Source organism: Parasteatoda tepidariorum, chromosome 9 (genome assembly GCF_043381705.1).
Source record: "Parasteatoda tepidariorum isolate YZ-2023 chromosome 9, CAS_Ptep_4.0, whole genome shotgun sequence".
NCBI lineage: Eukaryota > Metazoa > Arthropoda > Arachnida > Araneae > Theridiidae > Parasteatoda > Parasteatoda tepidariorum.
The window spans coordinates 81,162,824-81,188,906 of NC_092212.1; the positions used below are offsets into that span (position 1 = coordinate 81,162,824).

Below are 26,083 nucleotides of genomic sequence, written 5' to 3' on the forward strand. Positions count from 1 at the left end.
ACATATATAAAAACAATATTCTAATAATTATAATGCTACCATTTAGAAAAACACATATACACAATTTGTCCAGAATATATGAAATTTCATATTAAAAAAGGAAGGAAATAATAAAATAAAAGTATATGGTAATTTTGGTCTACATAGTGCATGTTTTGTATGAGCAGACAATCATGCCTTATTTGCCCAAACTTAGAATATGAATATTTAAATAAAAAGATACCTTATCTGAAAAGAAAAAAAAAATTAATATGGAATTTCAGTACATTGTGTTTGTGCAAACATAAAGAATTAAAGCATCATTACTACTTTTAAAACAATTTTTTCTTTAGAAAACAGCCAATAATAGGGTACACATTATGCTACTAAGTATACAGCACCTTTTCATGGTAAAAAAATTAACTGCTAGTTATATGGTAACTTGGTAATATGATGGTTATCTGTTATTAGTAGTAGTATAGTTTATAAGAATTGTTACTATCTACTAGAATTAATCATCATGTAGTATTATTTATAAAAAAGTTAACTATGGTTATTTTATTTTTATTCTATAAAATGCTTAATTACAGGAGATAAAAAGAGTTACAGTAGAGTCCCGATTATCAGAGTTGATGTGAACCACGACTAACTCGGATAACTGAAAAACTTGGTTAAAACGAAGAGTATAAAAAAAAGATAGAAAAAGAGCTGGTATACATGTAATATATTTAAGAAATATAAAATTTATACGAATATACCACATACAATTCCTATTATTGTTAGAAAGCTTACTTGAAAAAACTTAAAAAGTATACTTTGCGAGAATTAAAGAGTTTTTATTTAAAAAAAGTCCTTAATCGTTTTTTGTTTTACATAACTTTGGTGCTTTTCTGTAGCAATGTTTCGCCATTTTTTAAGGATAACAGGAAGGCTGGTGTCGCCTCTTTTTGTTGTTCTATGTATTCAGTAGCATTTTTGACAGCTTTAAGTTCATCTGTGTGAGAGATTTTTATATGTTGATTTTCATCGTCACTGTCTTCATCATCTTCGCTAGGTTCATTTTCATTATTGACGATATTAATGATCATTTCATGGGATCAAGTTGTTGGATTTTGTTTTTCCGAGTGTTTGGAAGATAAAATTCAGATTTATTTTTCAGCGGTATTTTTAAAAATAAACTAGAACAAAAAAAAACTTAAAATATTTCATAGCTCGGTTAAAGTGGAAACTCGGATAACCGGAGCTCGGATTATCGGGACTCTACTGTAATTACGGAATTTTTAGAAAATATATAACAGTCGATGCTCAATCTAACTGCCCTTGTTGTCCAAGAAAAAGTAGACACAATAAAAGATCACTTTGTCACGAGTGTATGTTGGGCAAATAAAAATTAGACTGATTCTGAAAAAAAAAATTTACATAAATTTTAAAGCATTTCTCCACTAAAAAAACTTGCCCCTTAAATACTAAAAAACATGACTTCGAAAGCAAGAAATGAAGGAAAGCTTTCACAATAATATATGAAAAACTAGCTTTAATATACTAATATCCACTCTATTTATGTACAAATAAATAATTATGAAATTTTACACATAAAATGCAACTGTAATAACATAATAACAATCAATATTTTAGTAAAAAAAAAAGCATTGCTAAGAATTTTCAAAATTTTTTAAGGCATCATCAACTAATTTCTGAGTAACACCATCTGTCACCAATATACTTTTTACACCTGAGAATAAAGAGAAATATGAGGTGTTTTACAATAATGATATAAAAAAACAAATATAAGATAGAAATATAGAATTCTAGCTATAATTAGAAATTTAAAGTCAGAGAAATATTTTTCCAGTTATGGTTAAGCGGTTATGCAACCCCTTAACAGCAAAAAAAAGTTTTCTTTTTAGAATTTTATTAGCAAATAATGGAATGAAAGAAAATTCTATAAAAATTAATTTATCAAAAGCAATACAAAATATTTTGTCGCACAATGGCTATTTATCAATAGATCCTTTCTTTTTGAAGTGTACACAGGAGAAGTAAATAAGTTATAATGAAAAAAAATCTTTGAACTATTAACTCAACATTGTAGTCCGTGGATCAAAATTCAGACAGAAAGTAAAGTTTATTAACAAAAAGCAAACAAACACATACAAAGTTAAAAAGAACGCCATCTGGTGGCATAAAAAGAAAAATACTTCGTAGCTATCCTTCCCAGGGAATGACAACAATCTCCCCCTGCGAGAAGGATTTTACTTTTTAACACAAATAACAATATACACATAAAAAAAATTAATTCTCTTAATATAAATTTCAAATTAAACTTATTTTTTCCAATGAAAAAATTAACTTCTCAAAAGTTACAGCTTTAGTTAAAAAATCAGAAATATTATCATTAGTATTCTTATAAATAGTTTTCAATATTTTATCTTCAATCATATCTCGCACAAAATGAAATTTAAGATTTACATGCCTGGTTTTATTAGAAGATCTTCCCAGGGGATGACAACAAATATGATATCCCTGGTCATCAGAAAGAAAATGAACATTATTATATAGGATTTTTATACAATAAAAGCTCTAAAATACCACCCCATAATTACAAGATTTAGTTAAAAGCTGGAAAGAGTTTAACATTATTACTTTTTAAATAGATCTCATGAAAGATTAAAATTTTTTAACTTTTATTATTTGCTCATGTTTGTTTGTATAATGAAGAGCGATAGAGTATTGAACAAAATTAAATAACCCTTTCCTATGATTGCAAAATAAATCACTAAATAAAACAGCTAAAATAAAATAGCACTAAAAAATAGCATATTTCATTATTCTTTTTTTCCAAAATGAAAAAAGAATGATGAATAATTTCTGAATCTAAGTACAGTACAGAACCCGTTATCCGGAAATCAGAAAACCGGAAAACCAAAAAACCGGAACGGAATTCGATAAATTTTCTCGCCATTTTCAAAACAAAAAAATTTCCTCATAAGATTTTACGATTTTTCTTTCTTTTTTTAAAGATGTTTACCTTACCATCATTTTGGAAATAATCATTAGCGTATTACTTCATCGTTTTTTCTTATTTTTAAGATTATTTAAAAAATTTTCTTTTTTTAGTTGGGTTTAACAATAAAAAAACGGCAGATTCAGAAAACCGGAAAAATCAGTTATCCGGAATAGCGATGGTCCCGACCGTTCCGGATAATCAGTTCCCTACTGTAATAATAAAATTATACAGTGGACTCCAATTATTTTATTGCGATTTAATCCAGTCTTCTAGGGCATTGAAAATATTATGGTAGCAAATAAATTGGGTTTTTTCACCAGTCTTTAGTAGAAGACAATAAAAAAATATTATAATATTGACTATTGTTACATAATTGAACAATATAAAGTTTGTCTACATCTTAAAGAGTGTGATATATATATGGTGTTGAATTTTATATATAATTGAATAGAGTGATATTATAAAGTGATTTATTCCCAATCTCTCATTTTTTTCTCTTAATTTTTTGACAATGAAAAATATGATAGTATTGAAACAAGTTAGATATGCAACACCACAATTTACAAAATATTTCATGAAAAAATACAAACCAATAGCGTTTAAATCATGTATATTTCGATCTTCATCATCAAAGAATAACATTTCTGAATAATCGACTCCTGAATCTTTTTTAATCCTGTGAAAAATCAATTAAGTTATTAAACATTCAAAAAGTATTTTTTAACCTATAAAAACTCACAAAATAAAGATAGCCAGTAATTAAAAGTAAAACTTAGAAATGTAAACACAAAAATAAACTGGCAGAGATAAATATTCACGCGTTTTAAGGAGTCAGGTTATTCCAGAAGCTAAGCAAGAAGCAGTTTTGAATTCTTTTCAGCAGAACAAAGGGATAAAACAAAATTTTTAAAAAGTTGTGTGTTGTATAACTAGTGAACAGTAAAAATTAACCAAATTATGCACAACGAAATGACAGCTGTACAAATGTTTTACGAAGCAGTTCTTTTTTGAAGAGTGTACTTTGCAATTTTAGTTAGAGTGAAAAACAAAATAATTTTTTTTATTACATACATGAATAGTTACAGAAGTAAATAGGAGTTTTTTGATAAACAACTTTTAGCAAGAAAGGCACATTTTAAAAAAAAATTCAAAATTTCCATAACAAACATCCACATCATTGCTTTTGAAAAAGAAATGAAATAATTGTATGTCCAAGGCTTAAATACAGTTTAAATTTGAAGTTAACTTGAGAAAGATTTTCCCAAATTATGAGATTGGCTAACTTGGTTTGAAATATGCTTAGTCTTCTAAATGCACACTGTGGCATATAATTTCAAATTTAAATACTTAAATACTATTTGTGCTTGTTCATAAAACTAGGGGTGCATCAATTTAATATTCAGGAGCACTCAAAAAACAAGAAGTTGTCTAACCTTTTAAATAAACTAAAAATGAAAAATAAAGATTGAATAAAACTTTTACACAACAAAAAGTCATTGTTACCCAACCATAACTAAATGCTTTAACATCTTACCTGGATGATTAGTCCCTGGAAATTCTATTTTTTAGTAGAAATTAACCTTTACATGTTTCTATGCGCATAAAAGTTTAATAAAATATAATTAAACTATAACAGAATGACATTCCTCATTGTAACAAATTATAAAGTTACCTAAAAATATACTGTTATATCTAATAAAATAATTATACGTTTAACTTATAATAGTAGATGTTTAATGACAATAATGTAATAAATTATATGTTTCAACTCTTGGGTAAATAATAATAATTTATATCATAAAATGTTCAAAGTGTTTTATCTTTAGCAGTAAAAAGAAATTATAACATTACTATATGTAGTTCCACCTCCTCCACATAATTATTAGATACACTTGTTTTATTCCCTTGTTTTCATATTTCCCCTTTTTCATATTACTAGCAATGAAGAAATTCCACATTTCTTTAGTGCCAGGCAAAGGAATGCAAAAAAACTCAAAACAAAAATGAGCTTGAAAAACAATTTAGAAGATTATTTTTAAAATATCAAATTTATTAACAATAGCTGTGGCAACCCTAACCTTAAACATAAATTACAATATTTGAATTGTCCCATAAGTATAAAATAGTTTACATTAATATTGTTTATGATCTTGCTAAAAGAGATGTCAATAAACAAATACAAATTCTATTGATAAAAATAGTAATAACTAAAAGGAATTTAATTAAAAAGAATTTAACTTATACTTAATCTTGTTAACAAATACAAATTCTTTTGATAAGAGAGTAATGACTAAGAAGAATTTAATCAGAAAGAATCATTTACTTATATTTAATCTTATTAAACAAAGATTTCAACAAATAAATAATATTCTATTGATAAGAATAAGAATAACTAAGAAGAATTTAATCAGAAAGAATAATTTAATTTATATTTAAATGACTTTCTCCATGAGTCTATTGAGTTCACTAGATATTTCTAACACTTAGTAACTTTATGGGAGATTAAAGCTTCCATATGAATATATCCTACTGATTGGGTGTATTAGTTAAAAAGATTTTAAAGACTCTGTATAAAACTAAGAAAAATATGCATGCGTTTCTTTACAAACAATTTTATGTACAATTACAAATTATTCAACAATATACTTTATTAATAAATTACATCTGGATTCACAAATTTCAATATCAAATTCATTTAGCAGAGTAAATTAAAAAGATAATGCATAAAAATTCAATGCACTATTTGAAGTAGTTTATCCGTTTTGAAGTAGTTTGAGCATGGGTGCAAGTTGGAAAAAAGGTCAAGACTGAAAATTTTTTGACTGAAATACCTAACATACACAATACCCCATATCTGCCAACTTTTAATCCCTTCCATTATCATTTTTCCCAGTGGTATTAAATTGGAATTAAAACTTCAATTTTAAGCAACAAATATGTTGTATATAAGCAAACTTAAGTTGACAACCATGATAGTAACGCATATTAATATATGTGCTTAATTTTTGTAAGAATAGTGGTGATCAAAATCATTAAAAAATTAACTTTATAAGAGAAAAAATAGTATAGATTTACTACCACTTTAAATATGAAAACAAAATCTTCCGGCAAATCCGGAAGAGTTGGCGGGTATGATACCCCCTCAACATATGCAAATTGCAAACTATCTAAGAAAGCTTTACCATAATACATCAAGTTTAAATACTGTACAAAAAATATTTATTCATCTGTCTTTTGATAAAATAACAACAGGACATAAGAAAGTAAATCAATAACGTCGACCTAAAAAATATTTTTAAGGACAGAAAAAAAATCCGATTTTCGTCTTCGAGTCAGTCTCGTTCCCGTCTTACTTCCGTCCGCGGACATTTTCGAAAGACGGAAATCCGTCCTGGGGGCGGAAGACTTGCACCAATGAGTTTGAGTAGTTAAGTAATTATCCGTTTATGAATATTCACTGTAGAATCTTTGTGGAATAAAAAGATAATAAATTGTTATTTGGCTCTTGATTTCAGGTATCCAGTTAATAGTTTTGAACAATTTCAATATTTTTAACAAATAAATTAAAATTTATTTTTTCAAATGTTATGTGGGAATATAAAATTTCATTTTAAATACATAAAATATATTTAATTCTAATCAAACATAAAAAAATTGGAAATATGAAATTATATTAGAATTTAACATTAGTAATAACATTTATACTCTCTAAGGATTTGGTTAAAAGTTTAACAGAGTACAAATTAGAGCTGGGTTTTCGAAAAGTTTAGAGACAGAGTCAAACATTTTAACTCCTCACAGCTGTGATTCTTAGAAGTAAGGGATTTAAAATCAACTTAAACAAAGAGATGCTGCAGTTACATGTAAATGTAGATTTTAGGACACTAAAAGCTTAATTTTCTAGGTTGAGCTTTTTTTTTTTCAGATTTAAATCAAATTTACACAAAATTCAAAAAAAAAAAAAAAAATGCTTTTTCTTAACATATATTTATTGCAAATATAAACACAATACAACAAAAAATTATTAAACTTACTTTTGAAAATGAGTAGTCTTTTTTCCAGGGTAAATTTCTTGAAAGGTAAAAAACTTGTTCCAGTCAAATAACTTAAGCAACTCTCTTGCCCCTGCTGGCCATTCTGTTCTAAATATAAATACAATTAATTAGGAATTAATTAAATTAATTAATAATTCTCTCAGAAATAAAACTTTAATAAATTATAATTTTTTCCTTTTTCAAAAAATGGCTGAAAATATATAATATTAAATATGGAATATAAAAATATAAAAAAAAATAAGTTAAGAAAAATTTAAATCTCAGAGTAATTATTTATTAAAAATAAGAATTTTATAAGATCAATAAAATAAAAAAAAATGTTATAAATTCTGTTAATGTTCAGTCTTGAAAATTAAAAACAGTTCTTAGCTAAGCCAAAACATTGTACAATTAATTTACATATAATGAATTTACTTTCAAAACTACCTTCAAAATTTCAAACACAATATTTATTTTAACTTTAAAATCCTCACCCAAAATTAAAATTCTTTATTTCATCAAAAATGCATACAAAGGTTTAATAATTATTCAATAACAAGAAAACATTAAAATAAAAAACAAACTTGAGATACTTATTTCAAAATACCATAATTTTTTACTGTTTTATTCATTTATTTTGCTTTAAAAGAAGTCTAGAACAAAATATTACAAAATACTTAACTAATTTTTTACTTTAAAACATGCATTAGCTATTGTCATTGCTGCAACAAAACACTTTTATAACCCTGTATTAATGGTTATTGAAACAGAATTATATTTTCATAACTTGACATTAATTTAAATTGACAATTTGAGATCTTAGGTAACCTCATACCTTGAAGCAATTCCAAGTAAATAACCATCATTTTTTAACTTTTTTAATACTTCAGGGACATCTGGATAACACTTAACCTTTTGACCAGAACCATCAACAATTTGATTATGCCTGTTAAAATAAAATTAAAATGAGAAAAATTAACATTAATAGTATGATAAAAAATTTCACATAATTGTAACTGAATATTTACAATTAATACAATAGACTAAAGGGTTATTCTAAAATATTTAATCAATTGTAAGGCTCCACAATAAAATTAAATATATTCAAGCTTAAATTTGAATCTGTAATGTTTCTGAAATAATAATATATATTTTTTTTTATAAGTTGTTACTTTTGTTTCATAGTTGGTGATTTATCAATATATAAAATGGCTAAAAACAAATTCAACACCGAGTAATTAATATTAAATTTAAAATAATCTGGTTACATCTTAGTCACCAAAAAGACTGTGAGAATTAATATAACACAGTAACTGAAACATTTTGGTTGGGAGAGAAATAAAGTAGCTTAAGGAATAAAGAGTTAAAAATAGATTTTGATATTTAATTTTGCAGCAACAGTAAATTAATGAGTTATAAATTCATATTGAAATAAAAAATTAACCGTTACATTGATTGTTAAGGAAAGAATAAAATATTACTTTTCATTTTTTTAAGATGTTGATGAAAGTTAAATAATAATTAGATTCAATTAAAATTGGATAAAGAATGATTAAAAAAATTAAACCTATAAATTAAAAATATTTTAAAAGCTAGGAAATATATTTTAATGCCCATAATGGTATCACAATGACATAAATTAATAAACTATCATAATAAGCAGTTTTACTTGTCTTTTGTTAAAGGCATNATCGGCACATACGAAAAGCGTCAAAAGTGGTAATTAAAATTCGTAAATCGTAATAATGATGTATTAAAAATATTGGGATTTTTAAAACTATGCTGAAATCCGTAGCGTTAACCATCGAAAAACTACATTGATTGAGATTGGGTGCGTCAAAAACTTAAAAGTGTAAATTTAAATTACCGAATTTTTTTTATTATTTTTCAAAAACAAATATTTATTTTATTTTTTTTTCATTTTGTTCAGATTGCGGCCGCGGGCCGCACATCGAGGGTTGGCGGGCCGCATTTGGCCCGCGGGACGCAGGTTGAGCACCCCTACACTAATATAATCATTAAAACCCCAGGACATTTCGGCTCAATCAGAAAATTTTGAAGGACCATTGCAACGATAGTTGACGCATCAGCAACAGTATGCTTCTGATTGTGCTTACATTGAAAAGCAGCTAACAAAAATTTAACTTGGATAGGCAACAATCTGGGGATTATCTTTCGTAGAGACACAATCAAATACTCTCCGTATTAAGCTCTATATTTCACCGTCCATTCCTAGCCCATACCTAAATGTGGTGAACTTAAGTGGTCAATGTGAGTTGAAGGGTCGGAGAGAAATTTCTTTTTTGAAGTGTTAGTTTTATACCTTCTTTTCATCCTGTCATGGTGGTCTCAAGAAGCGACATTAAGGCTAGAAATTATGACATGCTAATTCCATAGAATCAACAGGAAATTTGGCATTGGGACTCTTTGTATTACTTGTAAGAGCAGATTTCAAGAGCTTGGAATTATTCTTTAAAAATAACTAGCATAAAAGCTTGGTTAAATGTTTCAGAGAAGGTATATGAAAGTATGAACGACTTCATTTGGTGCTAAACTGAATTTCCTGATAATACTAATTATATACATGAAGTTAATTTGATATGTTATGTCACTCAGTTGATTAAAAGAATATTTTGTACATAAATACTACTGAACAGCCGACCAAATTTTGAGTTTGTGACTACAAATGTTCAACTCATAGCTTTGACAGTATTGTTCAATTGATGATTGTGATGCTTTTTTTTTGTACCAGACAACAATAAGACTTGTGATTTTTTAAAGAAATAAAACTATTTCCAAGTCAGCAAATGTTAGTTAAAATTAAGAAATGAAACATTCAATAGAAGTATGCATTACTTACTCTAAATTGTAAAGAGGAAAAACTTCATAAAAGTGCCAAAAAGTTTTTAAACTAGCAAAAAAAAATTTTTTTTTTTAAATTTATAGTTTGCCTGGGAGTCAAAATAAGTCTTATTCTTCAAGTTGGTTTCATACTGGAATTTAATTTTAAAGCCCTTTGCGAGGTGCTGACCTGGTTGTCAACGAATTATAACGACTTTTCGGGCGCAAGAATCAAATGGAAAAACTTTCCTTGTAGTGCTAAACAGCTACACTTAAGTTTCAATTAGGGATGTAACGAATATTCGGCCACTATTCGGTATTCGGCCTAGCCGAATACTGAAGTTATTCGGCCGAATAATGAAGTATATGCTATTATTATTTAGATTTGTGAAAGCCTCATTGTTGGCATCAAGATATTTAAAATATTACAAAAAATACATCAAGTTGTTAATTTTTTTTTAAATATAGAAAGTTTAAAAAAGAAAATTTGTTAATATTTATTTCATTTTTAATTTAAAATTTGAAAATTTTTTAATTACAAAATTATTTTAAAAAGTGAAACTTTTTAAAAAGTAATTTTCTGAGTTTTAATAATTTTTTTGACAAAAAAGAAAGTTAAGAATACATTTAACAGTAGTAAGTAATGAGTTCTTATCTTAAATAAAATAGCATATAAATTACAAGTATAACTATAACTATAATATGCTATTATTAATTATTTAGATTTATAAAAGCCATATTGCCTTGTTATTGGTATCAAGATATTTAAATTATTACAAAAAATAAATCAAGTTGTTAAAATAGTTTTAATACAAAGATTAAAAAAGCAATTTCGTTAATATTTATTTCATTTTTAATTTAAAATTACTTTAATTACAATGTAAGTTTAAAAAGTAAGTATTCGGCCTAAAATTTGGCCGAATATTTGGTATTCGTCCCCATCACTATTCGTTACATCACTAGTTTCAATATGAAACCTGCATTTCTAAAACATTAAATAGCCACAAGATGATAATTACAAAACACTGTTGGTTTTAATTAATTGCAAAAACCGTAGCATAAACTCTGCGAATGTACTTCAAGAAAATAAACTTCCTCTTATTTGTGACGTACTGTATAAGAAAACGAAATTAATTAAATGTAACTTAACTTTAGACTCACAAACGAATATATGTTGCAACTAGATTGTTTCATAAAAATTAATACAAGACTTTAAATACTATTGCGACACTTTATTATCTATTTTAATAGTAAAATAAACAATATTTGTTCTTTTCAAATTTGATAAAGCAATAAAATAGTACTTTACCAAGATCAAACACAATGACTTTTGCCGTACGCATCATGCTATAATTTCTAATTAGACTAATTACCGCTTACAAAACTGGCGAATTAATCTGACACAATTTTTTTTCTTACAATACTACAGAGAACAGTTCATGGATACTACAGTATCAACTAGAGACTGGAGCTTCAACATCCAGGGAACAGTTCTACCAGTTTTTAATATTTTGTTGATGTCAGGGAGCAATTCCGCAGCATTTATTAAAGTAGGATTTACTTATAGCTTGGATGTTGAACCTATTTAATCCTCAGCTTTTTTCCCCTTGCAGCGGAAACATTTAACTGTTGAATAAAAGAAATTCAAACCTGGCAACTTCAGTTTGTTTATTTCTTTTTCGCGAATAATTTGTGTTGGGTTTGATAATATTTTTTTTAAATAAAACTAATTAAATTTTTTCTGTATCTAATTTATGAGAATCTTCTGAAGTTAGAAACAAAATGTTTGATATACGACGTTATAGGGACGAAGATGAAGAGGACAAATCCCCTGTGCTGGAAAATAATTTAATTGTGACTCCAGGCACAGTTATTTCTTCTGATGAAGGATTTATGAGGTTTGGATTTAAGGATAACCTTTTTTTAAGTGGTAGCTAGTAAAAAATAGTTTTATCTGAATAATAAATTAATCATATTTTGTATATACTGCTTTAATTTGTTATTGCCAGCTATGTGAATAAGTTAAAGGGACCCCTAAGTTAAACTTAGGTACTCTTAAATTTAGAATGAATTATTTAAAATCTGTAATGACTCGAGAATATTTTCGTATTGCGTGCGTAAACTGTGATCTTCAAAGTGCCAAAAGAACAAATCAAAAAGGAAAGAAAAATATCTACTACCTAATAGTCTTCTAAATTTTTACTACCAAATATTCTACTCAACTTCATTACTTAATTTAAAATTCAACTCTTTTAGTGAAGAAGACTCATATAACCACATCGCTAAAAAATGGTCCAGTATCTCTAAGAGAAACTAGTTTTTTTTTTTTTTTTGCAGTAAATATGATAAAGTCACAATAATTCTATAGTGCAGCTTTGAAGAGAACTCCTCCAGACTGAAAGTCTGGGGCTGTCTGCTGCTATGGTAACAAGCGAGAGCACATTTTTAATGGGTGTGAAATGTAGGAAAGAAGGTATCAATTAGTTTACTCTCAACGACCTACCCTAAGATACAAAACTATTTACCCCACACCCCTATTCGAAGTGACCTTTCCTCGTAACCATAGTACGCGCCACAACGCAAGACGGGTGTCTGGAGGAGTTCTCCAGAGAGCCGCACTGTAGACTGTCAGCTCCTTAGTATCTTCTTTCACTTCCAAACTTTTATAGCTTTTGTCAGTACCTGATTATATGATACAGGCTGCCAAAAGAAATTATGACGCCTGTGATCCATTGCAAAACAGGAGATTTATTTTAATCATGTATGGAAAGTTTTTTTTTCTTTAAAAAAATATTTTAAAGGTAAAAAATAATTTATCTTTATATTATCAATGTAGAGAGTAAACTATTCTGTGAGTTTATTAAAAACTTAGCTTAACTTGCCTTTTTACTAACTGTATTTTTCTATCATTCGAGGAAATAGTTATAAATATGCATTTAATAAATTGGTAATATTTTACTGATGAATCAGCTATTAAACAATAGAAAAAAGATCACCTGCTCAATATCACTGTTTATTTTTAACTTTATTTTAAATCTTGGAGATTTTCATATTTTCTCCCTTTCCCTACATTTGGTTTTAATCTATAAAGCATTCACAATTTTTATTTTATTTTAGGTATATTTTTGTATCTTTAAAAAAAAATTTCTAATGTTTGTTTATTTTAATAAAATTCAAAATAATTGCAATCTAGATTATTTTGAGACATTTTTGTGGTTTTCTTTATTGCTTTCCTGTAATAATTAAATATACTTTTTCCATTTATTAATAATAAGAATATAGAATAGAATAGCATTACTATAATAGAATAGAATACTTTATAGAATGCATTACTTATCAATATTTATTTATTGCTGAATTTCAGAGGTCATGGAACATGGATTGATGAAGAGAATAAAATATGTGCTACAGTAGCTGGTACCATAGAAAAAATTAATAAGCTTTACACTGTGAAGCCTCAAAGATCAAGGTAAAGATTTATTGTTTTAAATTTCTTGCTTTAAGTTTTTACAGATTTCTATAGGTGAAATTTTATACATAAGTATACATATTCTTAGCTTATTTCATCATCCAACTCTTCTAAAGTTTTCTTAAAGCAGATTTGCTATTTAACCATTTTCTCTTTCTTGGGATAGAAGACCACTAAATTTCGTTTTTTTAAAACTTTTTTTTTAACGAAAGAGACTTGGAACAACAATATCATCCTTTTTTAAAGACAGCATTTTTACATTTAACCAGAATCATATCCATTTATTACATCCGCTAGTCAATATAAATTTTGACCAATGGAATTCTTTATTCAATTTGTTTCATTCTAATCAAGCATATTTCACTGGCATATATGTTTGAGCTAAGTTACATTTGCTAAAAATGTCAGATAAGTAACGTAACACCAATAAACACAACTTAAAATCAAGCATGAGGGGGAAAAAAATCCTAACATAATGCTAAAATACAACACAAATGTTTTTATTTATTTTGGTTACACTAGGTCTTTTTTCTAATTTATTAGAATTAAGAAGCAAATATCAAGGTTTACTATTTTCTGCATGCTTGACAGTTTCATATATTTTTTATTTTGGATTATTCCAAATGTAGGCTGATATCACAACTCATTAGATATAATTAGGGTATACACAGTATGGCCACAATTGTCGCCAAATTTCACTAAAATCACATGGAAAGGCCACAAATTTGTCACTTTGAAATATGTGTGGAATTTACAAAATAATAACAACAAACAAATGTTTTTTTATTTTTGCAACAAAATCCATGCATTTAGAAAAAAATTATTGTACTAATTTTTTTTTGTTTAATGCATGGTATGGAATTTCAAACATGTGGTATTCAAAAGAATAACAGAGTGCCTATACAAAAAAAGAAAAAAAAAATGATTTTAAATAGTGAAATATCAAATTTATATGTTTTGCTGTGCTTTGGATTCATGTACTGACATTACAATGGTTCATCACTAAAATGATATTTTTTGCTCTTTTACAATTGACTTAATTCATTAATTGACTATTTAAACTATTTGAATTAATTGAATTGATTATAAATAATTAATTAACTATTTAAAGTCATATATCAGCATCCTAATTTCTATGTTGAATCTACTTATAAATATTATTTTAGCTTTTTTGCACTTTTACTAATCTTTAATTTTTATGGGCTAACGAACCTAATTTATTTTAGAGTGTAATATATGGCGATTAATAACTTTTGACTGGTACTGTGAATTATGAAATTGTAAAGTTCATTTTTTCTAAAGTTAAGCTACCATAATGAGTTTTTGGACCACTTAATAAATACCTCAGTTGGCCTAATGGACTACTAAATTTTCATTGCTGGTGTGAAACCTAGATATAATGCTAATTCAACAATTAACATTGTATTTCTCAACTCATTTATTTGTTTAAAATAATCAGTACAGATAATTTTCAGCATTTGTAATGGGTTTTCTCCAAATTTATGTAAATACAGAAAGTTCCTTATTGTTTCAAGGTTATCTGCAGGTGCTGGCACTAGTTGTGGTTCTGTTTCACTACCTTCATCAGTATCACTAGCTGATGCAACTATTTTCATTTCTTCAATCAATCACTAATTTCAACATTTTCATGTGGTGTTTTGTGAGTTTTCACCAAACTATAACTAACCCTTATTTTTTTTCTTCAACATTAATATCCAGAGTTTCTGTTTTTTTTTTATCTAACTTTTATTTATTTATTTATTTTTGCAAAATAAAATGACTGAATTAAAAAAATAATTTGATTGAATTTCTGAATGATATATGCCTGAATCTGCTAGTTTCAAGGAAATTTAAACTGATTTTATTAGCATTATAATAACAGAACTTGTGACTGGACCTTTAAAACAAGGTAATACATACAGGATAAGGAAAGTTGCAAGAATGATGGATCAAGGTTCAACCATTAACATAGCTGCCAACTCTACTGGATTTTTCCTGTAAACTACTGGTTTAATAAAAATTCTCCCACTTTTTGTACATTTTAGAAAATTCCCTAAAATTGTATAAGTTTCCTTAAGAAATCTCTATTGAAATAGAATTTTTGTGCAGATTATTGCTGGCTTGAATATTTAAATAAGTGTCACTAATGCATAATTAAGTGAGCCTCATTTATGAAATTCAGTTAACTATCTTTGATGAATTTAACGCCTATTACTATTCAATATTATGAATAAACATAATACATAACATTCCAAGATCATTCAATGTGAAATCATAACTGGAAAATAGTGTAATTTTTTTTATTTTGATGACTATACAAATCTTTATGTGTAAAATATTTAGTATATTTTGCTACAACTATCATAAAATTTATATNTACCTTCTCTTTTTCTTTCCGTTTTTATACTCTTCGCTTTAACCGAGTTTTTCAGTTATCCGAGTTTGTTGCGGTCCCCATTAACTCGGATAATCGGGACTCTACTGTATTTTGCTACAATTATCATAAAATTTATATTATTTCATAAAATGTACTGGATTTTTTCCTATCCGTGTTGGCAGCTATGCATTAATTATTTTTTTATCTGACAGTGATGTTATGATGTCTTGTGAATGGATGAAACTAATAAAATATTTTAATCTGAAATATTTATAATTTTTTAGGTATATAGGTGAAGTTGGTGATGTTGTTGTGGGCAGGATTGTGGAAGTGCAGAATAAGAGATGGGCTGTTGATATCAATGCCCGTTTGAATGCAATACTTTTGCTGTCATCGGTTAATCTTCCCGGGGGAGAACTGGTAAGTCATTTTTCAATTAATATATTTCATAAATTTTTCAAAGGATTTTGTGCAAACATTTCAAATCATCTAAATTTAAAATTAAATATAATGTATATTTTAAAAATGTAAATCCAAAAAATAAGTCTTAAGAAAATGACTATTTTATCTGAAATTTTCTTGATTTTTTTAGTAGATTTTTGTTGCTTTTGTTTTTCACCAACATACAATTCTCTACAACTTTTTTAAACCACTTATTAATTAAGTGTTTTTTTTACATATCAGTTTCCAGTTTTTTGTTTTGTTTATGAAGAATCCAAAAATCGATATATATAGTATAAAATTTTTTTTTAACCTTTGTCAAAAATGAACTCAGAATTAAGCATGCATTAAAGATCACTAATTAATGTTTTAAAAAGAAAAAAAAACTTACTATTAAAACCTGGCAAATTATTACTACTGAAAACCAGACTGAAAACATTAAAACCTATTTAAATGCTGGAAGAAACAGAGGATAATGTTATTAGAAATACCTCCAAGTTTTATCAAGCAGTAGAGCAGGTTTTTAAGTTTTTCATCATTATTTTTTTTTACTTACTGCAGCTTTTACAAATTTGATTGTGCTTCTATTCCCTTCTCCCCACTTAAATTTTATTTGCAGATCCCTATATAAATAAATGTGTTTATATAGAGATTTATATTTGTATGCATTGCTTTTTAAATATATTTTTTTAAGGAATCTTAAAAGAACATGTATAATAATTTAAAGATAACTAGATGTAACGTACGTAAGGTGCATTTAATAAGCAATGTTAACCAAACATGGTGTTACTGTAATGTTTACTTTTATTTGGTAGATCACACTTAGTGTATGTAGAATAAGAAGCTGCATCACAAAGTTTTGTTACACTCTATTTTTTAAGTTCATAATTAATAGGAAAAAATAAAACTATGTTATTTGTTCTTCTTTCTAGCTTTGACCTGGGGAAAAATAATACAATAACATTTCAAAATAATTTTATCAATGATACTGAGTTTAAATGCCATTGATAAAAATACTAAATATTTTGATCATTATTTTCAACTTCTTCTGTTTACAGAGAGTCCAAAAATGGATATTCAGTATCGCTGTCCTTAATATAAATTTTTTTTAACCTTTGTCAAAAATGAAGTAAGAATTAAACATCCGTTAACAGTGTTTTCATCGCAGAGAAAAAATGGGTGAGAATTTCTCACCCTTTCTCAAAAACAGGGTGAGATTTCAAAAAGTTAAGTGAGATTTCTAAAAATTAAAAAACAAAAATGTAAAGAGACATGAAAAAAATCATTTCTTTAATTATAATACATTTTTAATATCTTCTAATTTTTAAAGCATTGAATATTTTTGCTGCATCATCATATGGAAAATGTTCTATATCTACTTTTTCATCAGCTATTCTAATTAGGTAACTCAAATGCGTATTTGTTTCGTTTTGATCGTTTCTACCCACATTTGTTTCATTTTCATTTGTCCGTTTCGGAGTAGAAGATATTGCCTTTACAAGGTATTTGTCCATCTTGCATTAATGCGCAAAAAATTTGAACGTCTTACATGAAGAAACCTTACCTACAGTAAACACGTGGTTGCAGAGAAATGCGTTCTGAAAGAGGTTCGGAGGGATGGTGTTCTGTAGTTCTTAAAGATTCTGAACAATACTGGTAAACAGGGAAGCTAGATAATGGGGCAGATGTTGAAAATAATGAAAGATCCAGGAAGAAAAGTGAAACGGATTTCATTCTAATTGGCGCAATGAGAAATTTTTTTCAAAATGCGAGAAATTCGCGAATTTTGAAATTGGTTTATAGAATGCGCGAATTTCTCGCGTTAATAATTTTTTAATGGGAGAAAAGAACAAAATATGCGAGATTCTTGCGTTCTCGCGCTGTAGTGAAAACACTGGTTAAGGATCGCGAATTAATATTTTAGAGAGGAAAAAAGCATGTTGTTAAAACCTGTTAGATTATTACTGCAGAAAACTAGACTGAAAACATAAAAACCTATTTAAATGCTGGAAGAAACAGAAAATAACATTATTAGAATTGCCTGAATTATCAAGCAATACTCCAGCAAGAATTATCAAGCAATAAAACAGGTTTTAAAGTTTTTTATCTTTTTTTTTTCTTTTTTTTTTAATTACTTACTACAGATTTTACAAATTTGATTGTGCTTTTATTTCTCTCTCACTTAAATGTTATTTAAAGATCCCTATCGAAATAAATGTGTTCATTTTTGACAAGGATTCAAAAAATATGTATTAAGGGCAGTGAAAGTAATGAAATATATATTATTTCTTTCAAATTGTTAAACTATTTAAAATGTAGAAAAAAGAAAAATCTCTCCAAATTCTAATAATGACAAAATCAATTGGCCGAAAGGGTTTTATTATGTACAAGAAATTTAGGGGCGCACAGTGCAATTCATAATATATAATAATAAATAATGATTAAATCATCAAAACAACATCTATTCACATAGGCATGTCTCCTTAGACTGAAAAGAAAAAAAATTCAAATTAATAATTAACTTTAAAATATGACACTGAAACTTAAGTAACAATTATAACAATAACTTATAATATTAACTATTCTGTTACAAAATTTTCTTCTTTTAAATGTTTGCGTAAATCAGTAAATTAAAAAAGATATAATTTTTTTTTAATTAGAAATAATGCTTACATTTTTCTAAAGTTTACTTTTAAATATATTTCATATTTGTGTATTTTCCTTTTTAAATATTTTTTTAAAAGGAATTTCAAAAGAACACCTAAAGGAATTTAAAAATAAATAGATGTTGCATACATAATGTGCATTTAATAAACAATGTTTCCCCAAAATTATGTTACTGTAATGTTAACTTCTATTTGGATATATTGAAGCTGCATCACAAAGTTTTGTTATACTCTATTTTTTTGTGTGCAATAAGTTTTAGAATAAAATAAGAATATGGTATTTGTTCTTCTTTCTATCTTTGGTGTGGGGGAAAAGTAATGCAATAAAATTTCAAAATAATTTTATTAATGATATTGAGTGCAAATGCAATTGATAAAAAAACTAAATATTTTGACTTATTTTCTTTTAAAAAAATCGTTGCTGCCCTTTTGAGGAAGTCTGAAGTCTTCCTTCTTTTAAAGTGATAAAAATTCAGTCGCATTTTTTGGAAAAGGTATTGAAAGAAGAATGACAAAATATATGGTTAAGAAACATGCATTTTGTGAAGATCCTACACATGACTCAAAAATCTAATTTAAAAAAAAATTGCATTTGGGAAACTTTGTACTTAGTTGTGGCGGAACATAGTAATAGAAAACATAACTCTTTTTATCACATTTTGAAATTTGACAGGAAATTATGATGCAAATGTATAGCTGGTAATTTATGTTGTAATTTGCTAGAAATAGAACAAATAGAAGATGTCAAACGAATTCAAGTAATTTTTACTTTTAACAATCCTAAGATTTAGGTAGTAAGCAAAAATGTTAATCAGATATTTTTGAAACGATATTACTTTTTATTTTACATATTTCCTATTTTTCAAAGAAAAGAAGAAAAAAACGAAAAACATTTCTATGCTTATTTATATTGTGTGGTTATTTAATGAACTAAAATGCTTTTAAATTATTTTAGCTGAAAAAAATTTAATGCTTAGAAACATAACTTGAACTGTTCAAAGAAAAAATATTGTTATATTCATAGCATTTGTATTGTGACATGGCATGACAAATCCTATGTAAAAGCCTATGTATTCCTACCAATCCTATGTATTTGAAGAATAGTTGTTTATTCGAACTATATTGCCTAAATTTAATACCAGTAAAATGTCAAATTAGTTTGGCCTTATTTACTTTAGTCTTATTTATTCTCCAGGAAGACAAGGCAGCAGTCATTAATTTTAATCTTTCTTTACTTATATATATATATATTTTAACATTTTGGAGAAATTTAATGTAATATTCATAATGAATTGAGTTTTTTCTTGTTAGGAAATTTACTTTTAAATGTTGTTGGTTTTCCAACTCCAAATATAACTTCAAATTTGGTTTAAATTTCGAAAACTTTTTGGAGAAATATTAGGGTGACCCGGGGTAATTCACGATCACTCTGTTTCTGGGGTAAGTAATAATCACCTAAGTTTTATTTTAAAAAATATTTTTTTTTTAAATTTGAGACTTGGACAAGAATACTTGTTCACTTTACTAAAGTATAACTACATTTACTTAAAAATAGTTTTTTATTTAATCTAACAAAATAAGTATCTTTTAAATTGCTTTCTGTATTTTCCATTTCAAAGATGGGTTTCAAAATGTGCACATTTCTGCAAAGATCCCCCTCCTTCTCTTAATAATAAATATTTTGAGTTACTTTCTTTTTCTTTGATATAAAAATAGTGTAGGCTTTTGCTTAATTATTTCACATCTACTGTAAACATTACAATTGATTATAGGAAACTATATCAAATGTTGCCCCCTACAGATGGGGTAATTATTGATCACTGGGGTAATTCCTGATCATTGTCATTTCTTCTTATAAATAGTATATAAAATAGCTAATAAATAGCTAATTGTCTTTTCTTAAATAACAGTTCATATTTATTAAGTGGAACAACTATAAAATATATTTTAACTGTAATCACAAAATTTGTTTTTAACTGTATACAAGACAAATGTGTTCTGATATGCACCATTTCTAGCTTGTCTTACCTTTCTTCTATCTTATTTTTATGTGTGTACATTGTTAGAATAATTTTTAAGTTGATAAATTAACCTAATATGAATATGGTGAGAAATTATAAGCTTAAAAAGGATGCTAAGCTTCTAGAAAACAAAAATAGTGAATTTCTTTTACTGATTGAAAATGAAAATTTCAGTGTGAGAGCTGCTGCCAGAGCTGAAGTGTTATTCTTTATTCCTGATTTTAAATAAACAGTTTTATTAGCTGCTTAAACATATCTTTTTGGTTTATTTGGTTGATCTTAATGTCTTATTTGTTAATTACCATTGTATAATTATTTTTAAACAGCCCATTTACTATAAAAACTGGTGATCAGTAATTACCCCAGAAATGATCAGGATTTACCCCAGAATTGATCAAGAGAAGGGGTAATTGCTGATCACTAAAAATTTAAAATCTTTTACATTCTAATTATATTTTCAAACAAAAGAAGGTAGCATAAGACTCATCTCATATAGCCTCAAACTTCCATAAAATATTAAAATTCTATCTTGAATAGTTTTTTCACAAAATCGATGTTTGCATTTTTTGATCAGGAATTACCCCAGGTCACCCTACTCAAATCAAATGTCTCTTTATCTAAGGGTTGCTTATCAGAATTGTCAAAGTTTAGGTCAGTAGTCTGGAGATCAACTAAGACTTTTTTTGAATAAAATTGTGGTAAATCTACCTATAATTTTGTAAGTTTGAGAAAATAGGGCCCAATTTTTGTGTTTATATGAAAATCTCTATAAACTAGTTACCTGTCTCATCTTTGTGACAGTTCCTGTTTTATTCCAATTTTTAAAAATCCTATTCCTTATTCATTTAATCTAAAACTACTCAAATTGGGTACACGCGGTTGAACACAAAATCATGTTTTTCAAGGAGACAAAGTTTTAAAATTATGAATGAGTTACCGTATTGACTCTATTTTTCAAAGAAAGAATTTTGTGATTGTCCATTTTAAAAATAATAATTATTTTGAAGAGTTCATTTTTATTAAATAAGAAAATGGTAGATTAGCAGGGGTCTATTTATCTTAAATAGACCCCTTGTTACGAAGTATGGAAATAATTTTTTATCTCACCTTTTAATTAAAGAAGAACTGCCCATTTTTCTGAAGTTCATCAATTTTCCGCAATTCATTTAGCAATTTGCGGCTTGATAAAATGATTTCCTCAGAATTGAGCATGTCATATAAACTTCGAGGATTAGTGGTCTTCCTCTTTAAGTGATGTTTCATGCCCAACAATACATCCACATGGTGGCAAAATGCCTCCCTCAATTCACTCTGCTCAATCTTGTTTTTTTTCTTTGCCTTTCCAAACAAGGCTCTACCTGGCTTTGGATGCACTGAAAAATAAGTTTGAACGTTAAAATAATCTAAAACTATACTTTCAACGATCTTGAACTGATGGTTACTTTAGAAAGAAAATTGTGTTTGATGGATTTCTTCAGAAACTAAAACAATTGTTGTTTTCGTACAAGTTTATGTAATGAAATGTAGTAAATCCTAGTTTTATAAAAGAACTATTAAAATATCTCTCTGCTCATAATTTCTGCAAGAAATCAGATATTTTATTTACAACCACAATTTCAATAAATGAAAATATATTTTTTATGTAAACATAAAAAACTTTTTACTTTCTTGTGTTATATTAAATTTTATTTGTTTAAATATATAACACTTTTATATTACGCTGAGCAATCCTATTTGTCCTTATTAGTTTATTTCATTTCTTTCAGTTCTTTTTCTAGAATCTAGTTTTTTTTTCCTTTCTTTTTATTTCTTCTACATATTAGTTGCTTGGTCAAGTTTTCAAGTATAAGTTTCTCGGATGAATTACAAAATAAATATTCAAAGATATAAAATGAATAAAATATATCAAATGAGTACTGAACATATTTAAATTTTTATTTTTTGAAAAAAAAATGAACCTTGCTACAAGTTTTAATTTATTATTTACTAATTAGGAAGATTTTACTAGATGTTCTTTTTAATGAAGCAAAATGTTTTTAAATTATTTTAATTCTTAGAACTTTTGTCTTATCTACTTTTTTCTGAATAAAACTCTGTTTTAAAGACCTCAGTATGGTGCCTGTGGTTGTTAAATTAAAAATTCACAATTTTAATTCCATGTCACTTACTTTCCATCCGATGAATGTAAACAACAATATGAAATCAAATTGTAAGAATACGTAATGAAAACCCTCAATTCTCAAAAAGAAGAGTGAATAAAAAGGAATGCAAATTTTAAAGGGGAAGAAGATTCATGGGAATAAAAAATAAAAATTCTTAGATCAATCTAGAGGGGGGAAATAAATAGCAGATAAATCTGGTAAACTAATAGTCTGAATTTTGGTCAGGTAGGATATTTTTTAAATGTAAAAACAGAATACATTTTGTTCTCATTTTGAGCATTCTATTACAGTACAGAACCCGTTATCCGGAAATCAGAAAACCGGAAGACCAAAAAACCGGAACGAAATTCAGTAAATTTTCCCGCAATTTTAAAAAAAATTTTTTTTTTTTTTCCTCATAAGATTTTAGGATTTTTCTTTCTTCTTTGAAAGATGTTTACCATACCATCATTTTAGAAATAATCATTACTGTATTACTTCATCGTTTTTTCTTCTTTTTAAGATTATTTCCTAATATTTTTTTTTTAGTTGGGTTTAACAATAAAAAAAAGCGGCTTTTTGTAGCGATTCAGAAAACCGGAAAAATCAGTTATCCGGAATAGCGATGATCCCGATCGTTCCGGATAATCGGTTCCCTACTGTAATTTTAAATAACATATTACGTAAAAAAAATTAACAAGAACTTATTATTAAGTACAGTTTTAAATTTCAAAAACTGCAACTATTAAACAGTTTCACCCCAATAGGTTAATAATTTACCTGGTTTACTTTTTTTCAAATCGTTCTTATAATTTTTCTCTCCAGCACCACCAGAAGCGCAGGTTTTAGTACATGGCATCTCAGCCTTATCACAAGATTGATTTTCTATGTCCGGAAATCGGACAAACTCCTCTTCGAAAATCAATCCCTTATTAACAGGAAGACAAGAGGGATCTTCAATTTTCTCGGCTTCCACAAACTCTTTTTGCTCTATTTTGTTGGTGCACATTTGAGCAAATTCTCCATCAGGCTTTTCATTAAAGCCATTCTCACCAGGCTTCTCATTGAAGCCATTCTGATCAGTGTTATCCAAAGTTGAAACATCCACAATTTGGTTCTTTTTCTTCTTCTTCTTAAAGATACCAAACCAGGTTGTACGGACAACACTAGTCTCTGAAAATATATTTACAAGTTTCAATTGATCAGTTTATAATTTAAAATAACACAACTAATTTTTAATACTCACTTAAAATGTAGCAAATACATGTTTTTGAGCCATGAGTTTTGCCAGAAGATGTAAATACTTATACTCACAGAAATCTTACTTAAGGAATATTGATATTACATTAAAATTCAAATGCCAGTGTGTTAGTTTTTAAAATGATTGTGACGGTAACAGAAATGTCAACTTGGTCTGCTTTGTAAAAAAAAATTTCTACTGGACGAAACACACGAACGAAATTTACTATCTACAGAATCTACAGAACGAAATTTAAGTTATTTTTAGTTTAGTTCTTTTCATCTGAAGTAATTTTTCTACCACTACATATTAAAAATTTTAAAAAAAATGACATAAAACTTTATTGCAGTTATCTTGTGGTATCACTTTGAAAGAGTAGGCATAATTATTCTTATTCTTATTATGTTTTACTATTTAATTCACTTTAAATTTATTAAAACTTTTGTAGAATGAGGAGCAGTTGGCATCTCTGCTTAAAATTATAAACGATAAGTATTTAAAAGTTATAGGAAATGAACTGAAACTACAAATATTCTTTTCAATGATGTAATAAGTGACTTGTTATTTACAGAAAGGTTTGCTGCCACTTTAATGTTTTATATAAAAAATAAAGTAATAATAATTAATTTGGTAGGTTAAAAAATATTACTTCTCACCAAAAATAGTATATTTCTTCTTACCCATAGATAGCATGAGATTACAAATAGATAACAATATAAATCAAGATATAAAGCCATAAGTTCTTCATACACAAAAATCACATTTCCAGCATTCGTTTTTTTTTTTGCTTCCCCATTATGGAGAGTAACATTGAGAAAGGAAAGACTGGCATTTAGTTCATGTCGAAAATTAATTGAAAAAGAAACAGAAAAATTATAAATTTTAATGATTTTTTAAACCATTTTAGGGGGAACTCCTCCTTTCTACAACTAATCATGTTTTAAAACTTTTCACCTCTTTAGTTAATAAAAATAAAAAACCTATTCCTTTCCTCAAAATCAAATCCATGGCCATAAGATGATCAAAAAATTATAAAATCAAATGAGTGAACATTTTCTATATTTTATAAACTACAAAAAAAAGGAAAAAAAACAACAATACTAATGTACTTTTTACATTAATATTATAAATAATTTTGCTGTTTAATTTTTTCAACTTGAATGTTCAGACATTTCCAATGCTAAATAAAATAGTGTTATTTGGAAAATATAAACCTCAATTATTCAATTATAAAAATGGTAAAATTTCACCTTTTAAATCATCTTTCGATTTTTCTTTTTTAAACAGTTTCTTAAAGCTATTCATGTTTTCAATGTTACACAGGCAAGCATCAAAAATAGAATGAGCATTTTTTTATGCTCTTCCTTTGTTTTAATCTTTCAACAATACATAAAAATATTGAACATTGTAGAAACATTTCTTAAATAATAGCTTTCAACAATCAGTTAGAGTTATTAAAAATGAGCCTTAGAGTTATTGAAAATATTAAAATTTAACATTGTTAAGAGTAAATAGACATTGTTGTATTTTCAGAAATAAAATTAGAAGATTATGTATTTGGCGAGGTATAATAATAAAAGACATTCTTAATAATTAGAAATTATGTCACTCAGTACTGTGGAGATGTCAAATAATGAAAATCATGCATACTTATCTCACAATTTTAAATCTTAAATTTACAAGATCTTAAAACAGTCAAAATCTGGTTTGTCTTGTTGAAAAATATGCATGTACAGTACGCCAACACAAAACACCACCCAGAATAACTTTTGATCTAATGATCAGATTTTCATGTTCTAGGACTTAATCTTAATGGCTCCTAGGGATGATCTCAAATATGCTAATTAATAAATGCAGATAATGTTTT

At 26.9% G+C, this 26,083-nt stretch overlaps 2 protein-coding genes across 2 annotated transcripts in view; one reads left to right on the plus strand and one right to left on the minus strand.

The window, feature by feature from the left end:
• Positions 1-1,496: 1,496 nt before the first annotated feature.
• On the minus strand, positions 1,497-8,709 carry LOC107454375 (magnesium-dependent phosphatase 1). The gene is made up of 5 exons (XM_016071567.2): positions 8,690-8,709; positions 7,856-7,966; positions 7,021-7,128; positions 3,577-3,662; positions 1,497-1,711 (listed from the first exon to the last, which is right to left on the minus strand). The coding sequence occupies exons 1-5, from the start codon at positions 8,707-8,709 to the stop codon at positions 1,632-1,634; spliced, it is 405 nt and encodes a 134-aa protein (XP_015927053.2). The 3' UTR covers positions 1,497-1,631.
• A 2,788-nt stretch (positions 8,710-11,497) lies between these two features.
• The window catches only part of LOC107454374 (exosome complex component Rrp4), a 29,286-nt gene continuing 14,700 nt past the window's right edge, over positions 11,498-26,083 (plus strand). Inside the window, exons 1-3 of the mRNA XM_043044183.2 lie at positions 11,498-11,759; positions 13,226-13,330; positions 15,992-16,127. Coding sequence (XP_042900117.1) covers positions 11,644-11,759; positions 13,226-13,330; positions 15,992-16,127 — 357 coding nt within the window. The 5' untranslated portion in view covers positions 11,498-11,643. The remainder of the gene's footprint in view (positions 11,760-13,225; positions 13,331-15,991; positions 16,128-26,083) is intronic.

Bases quoted from the DNA above. Each gene is read 5' to 3' on its own strand.
- LOC107454375 (XM_016071567.2), bottom strand. From the start codon at position 8,709: ATGCCTTTAACAAAAGACAA. The intron at 7,129-7,855 runs GTATGAGGTTAC...ATTTATATTTAG, and splicing joins TTACTTGGAATTGCTTCAAG to AACAGAATGGCCAGCAGGGG. The intron at 3,663-7,020 runs GTAAGTTTAATA...GATTTTTCACAG, and splicing joins AAGACTACTCATTTTCAAAA to GATTAAAAAAGATTCAGGAG.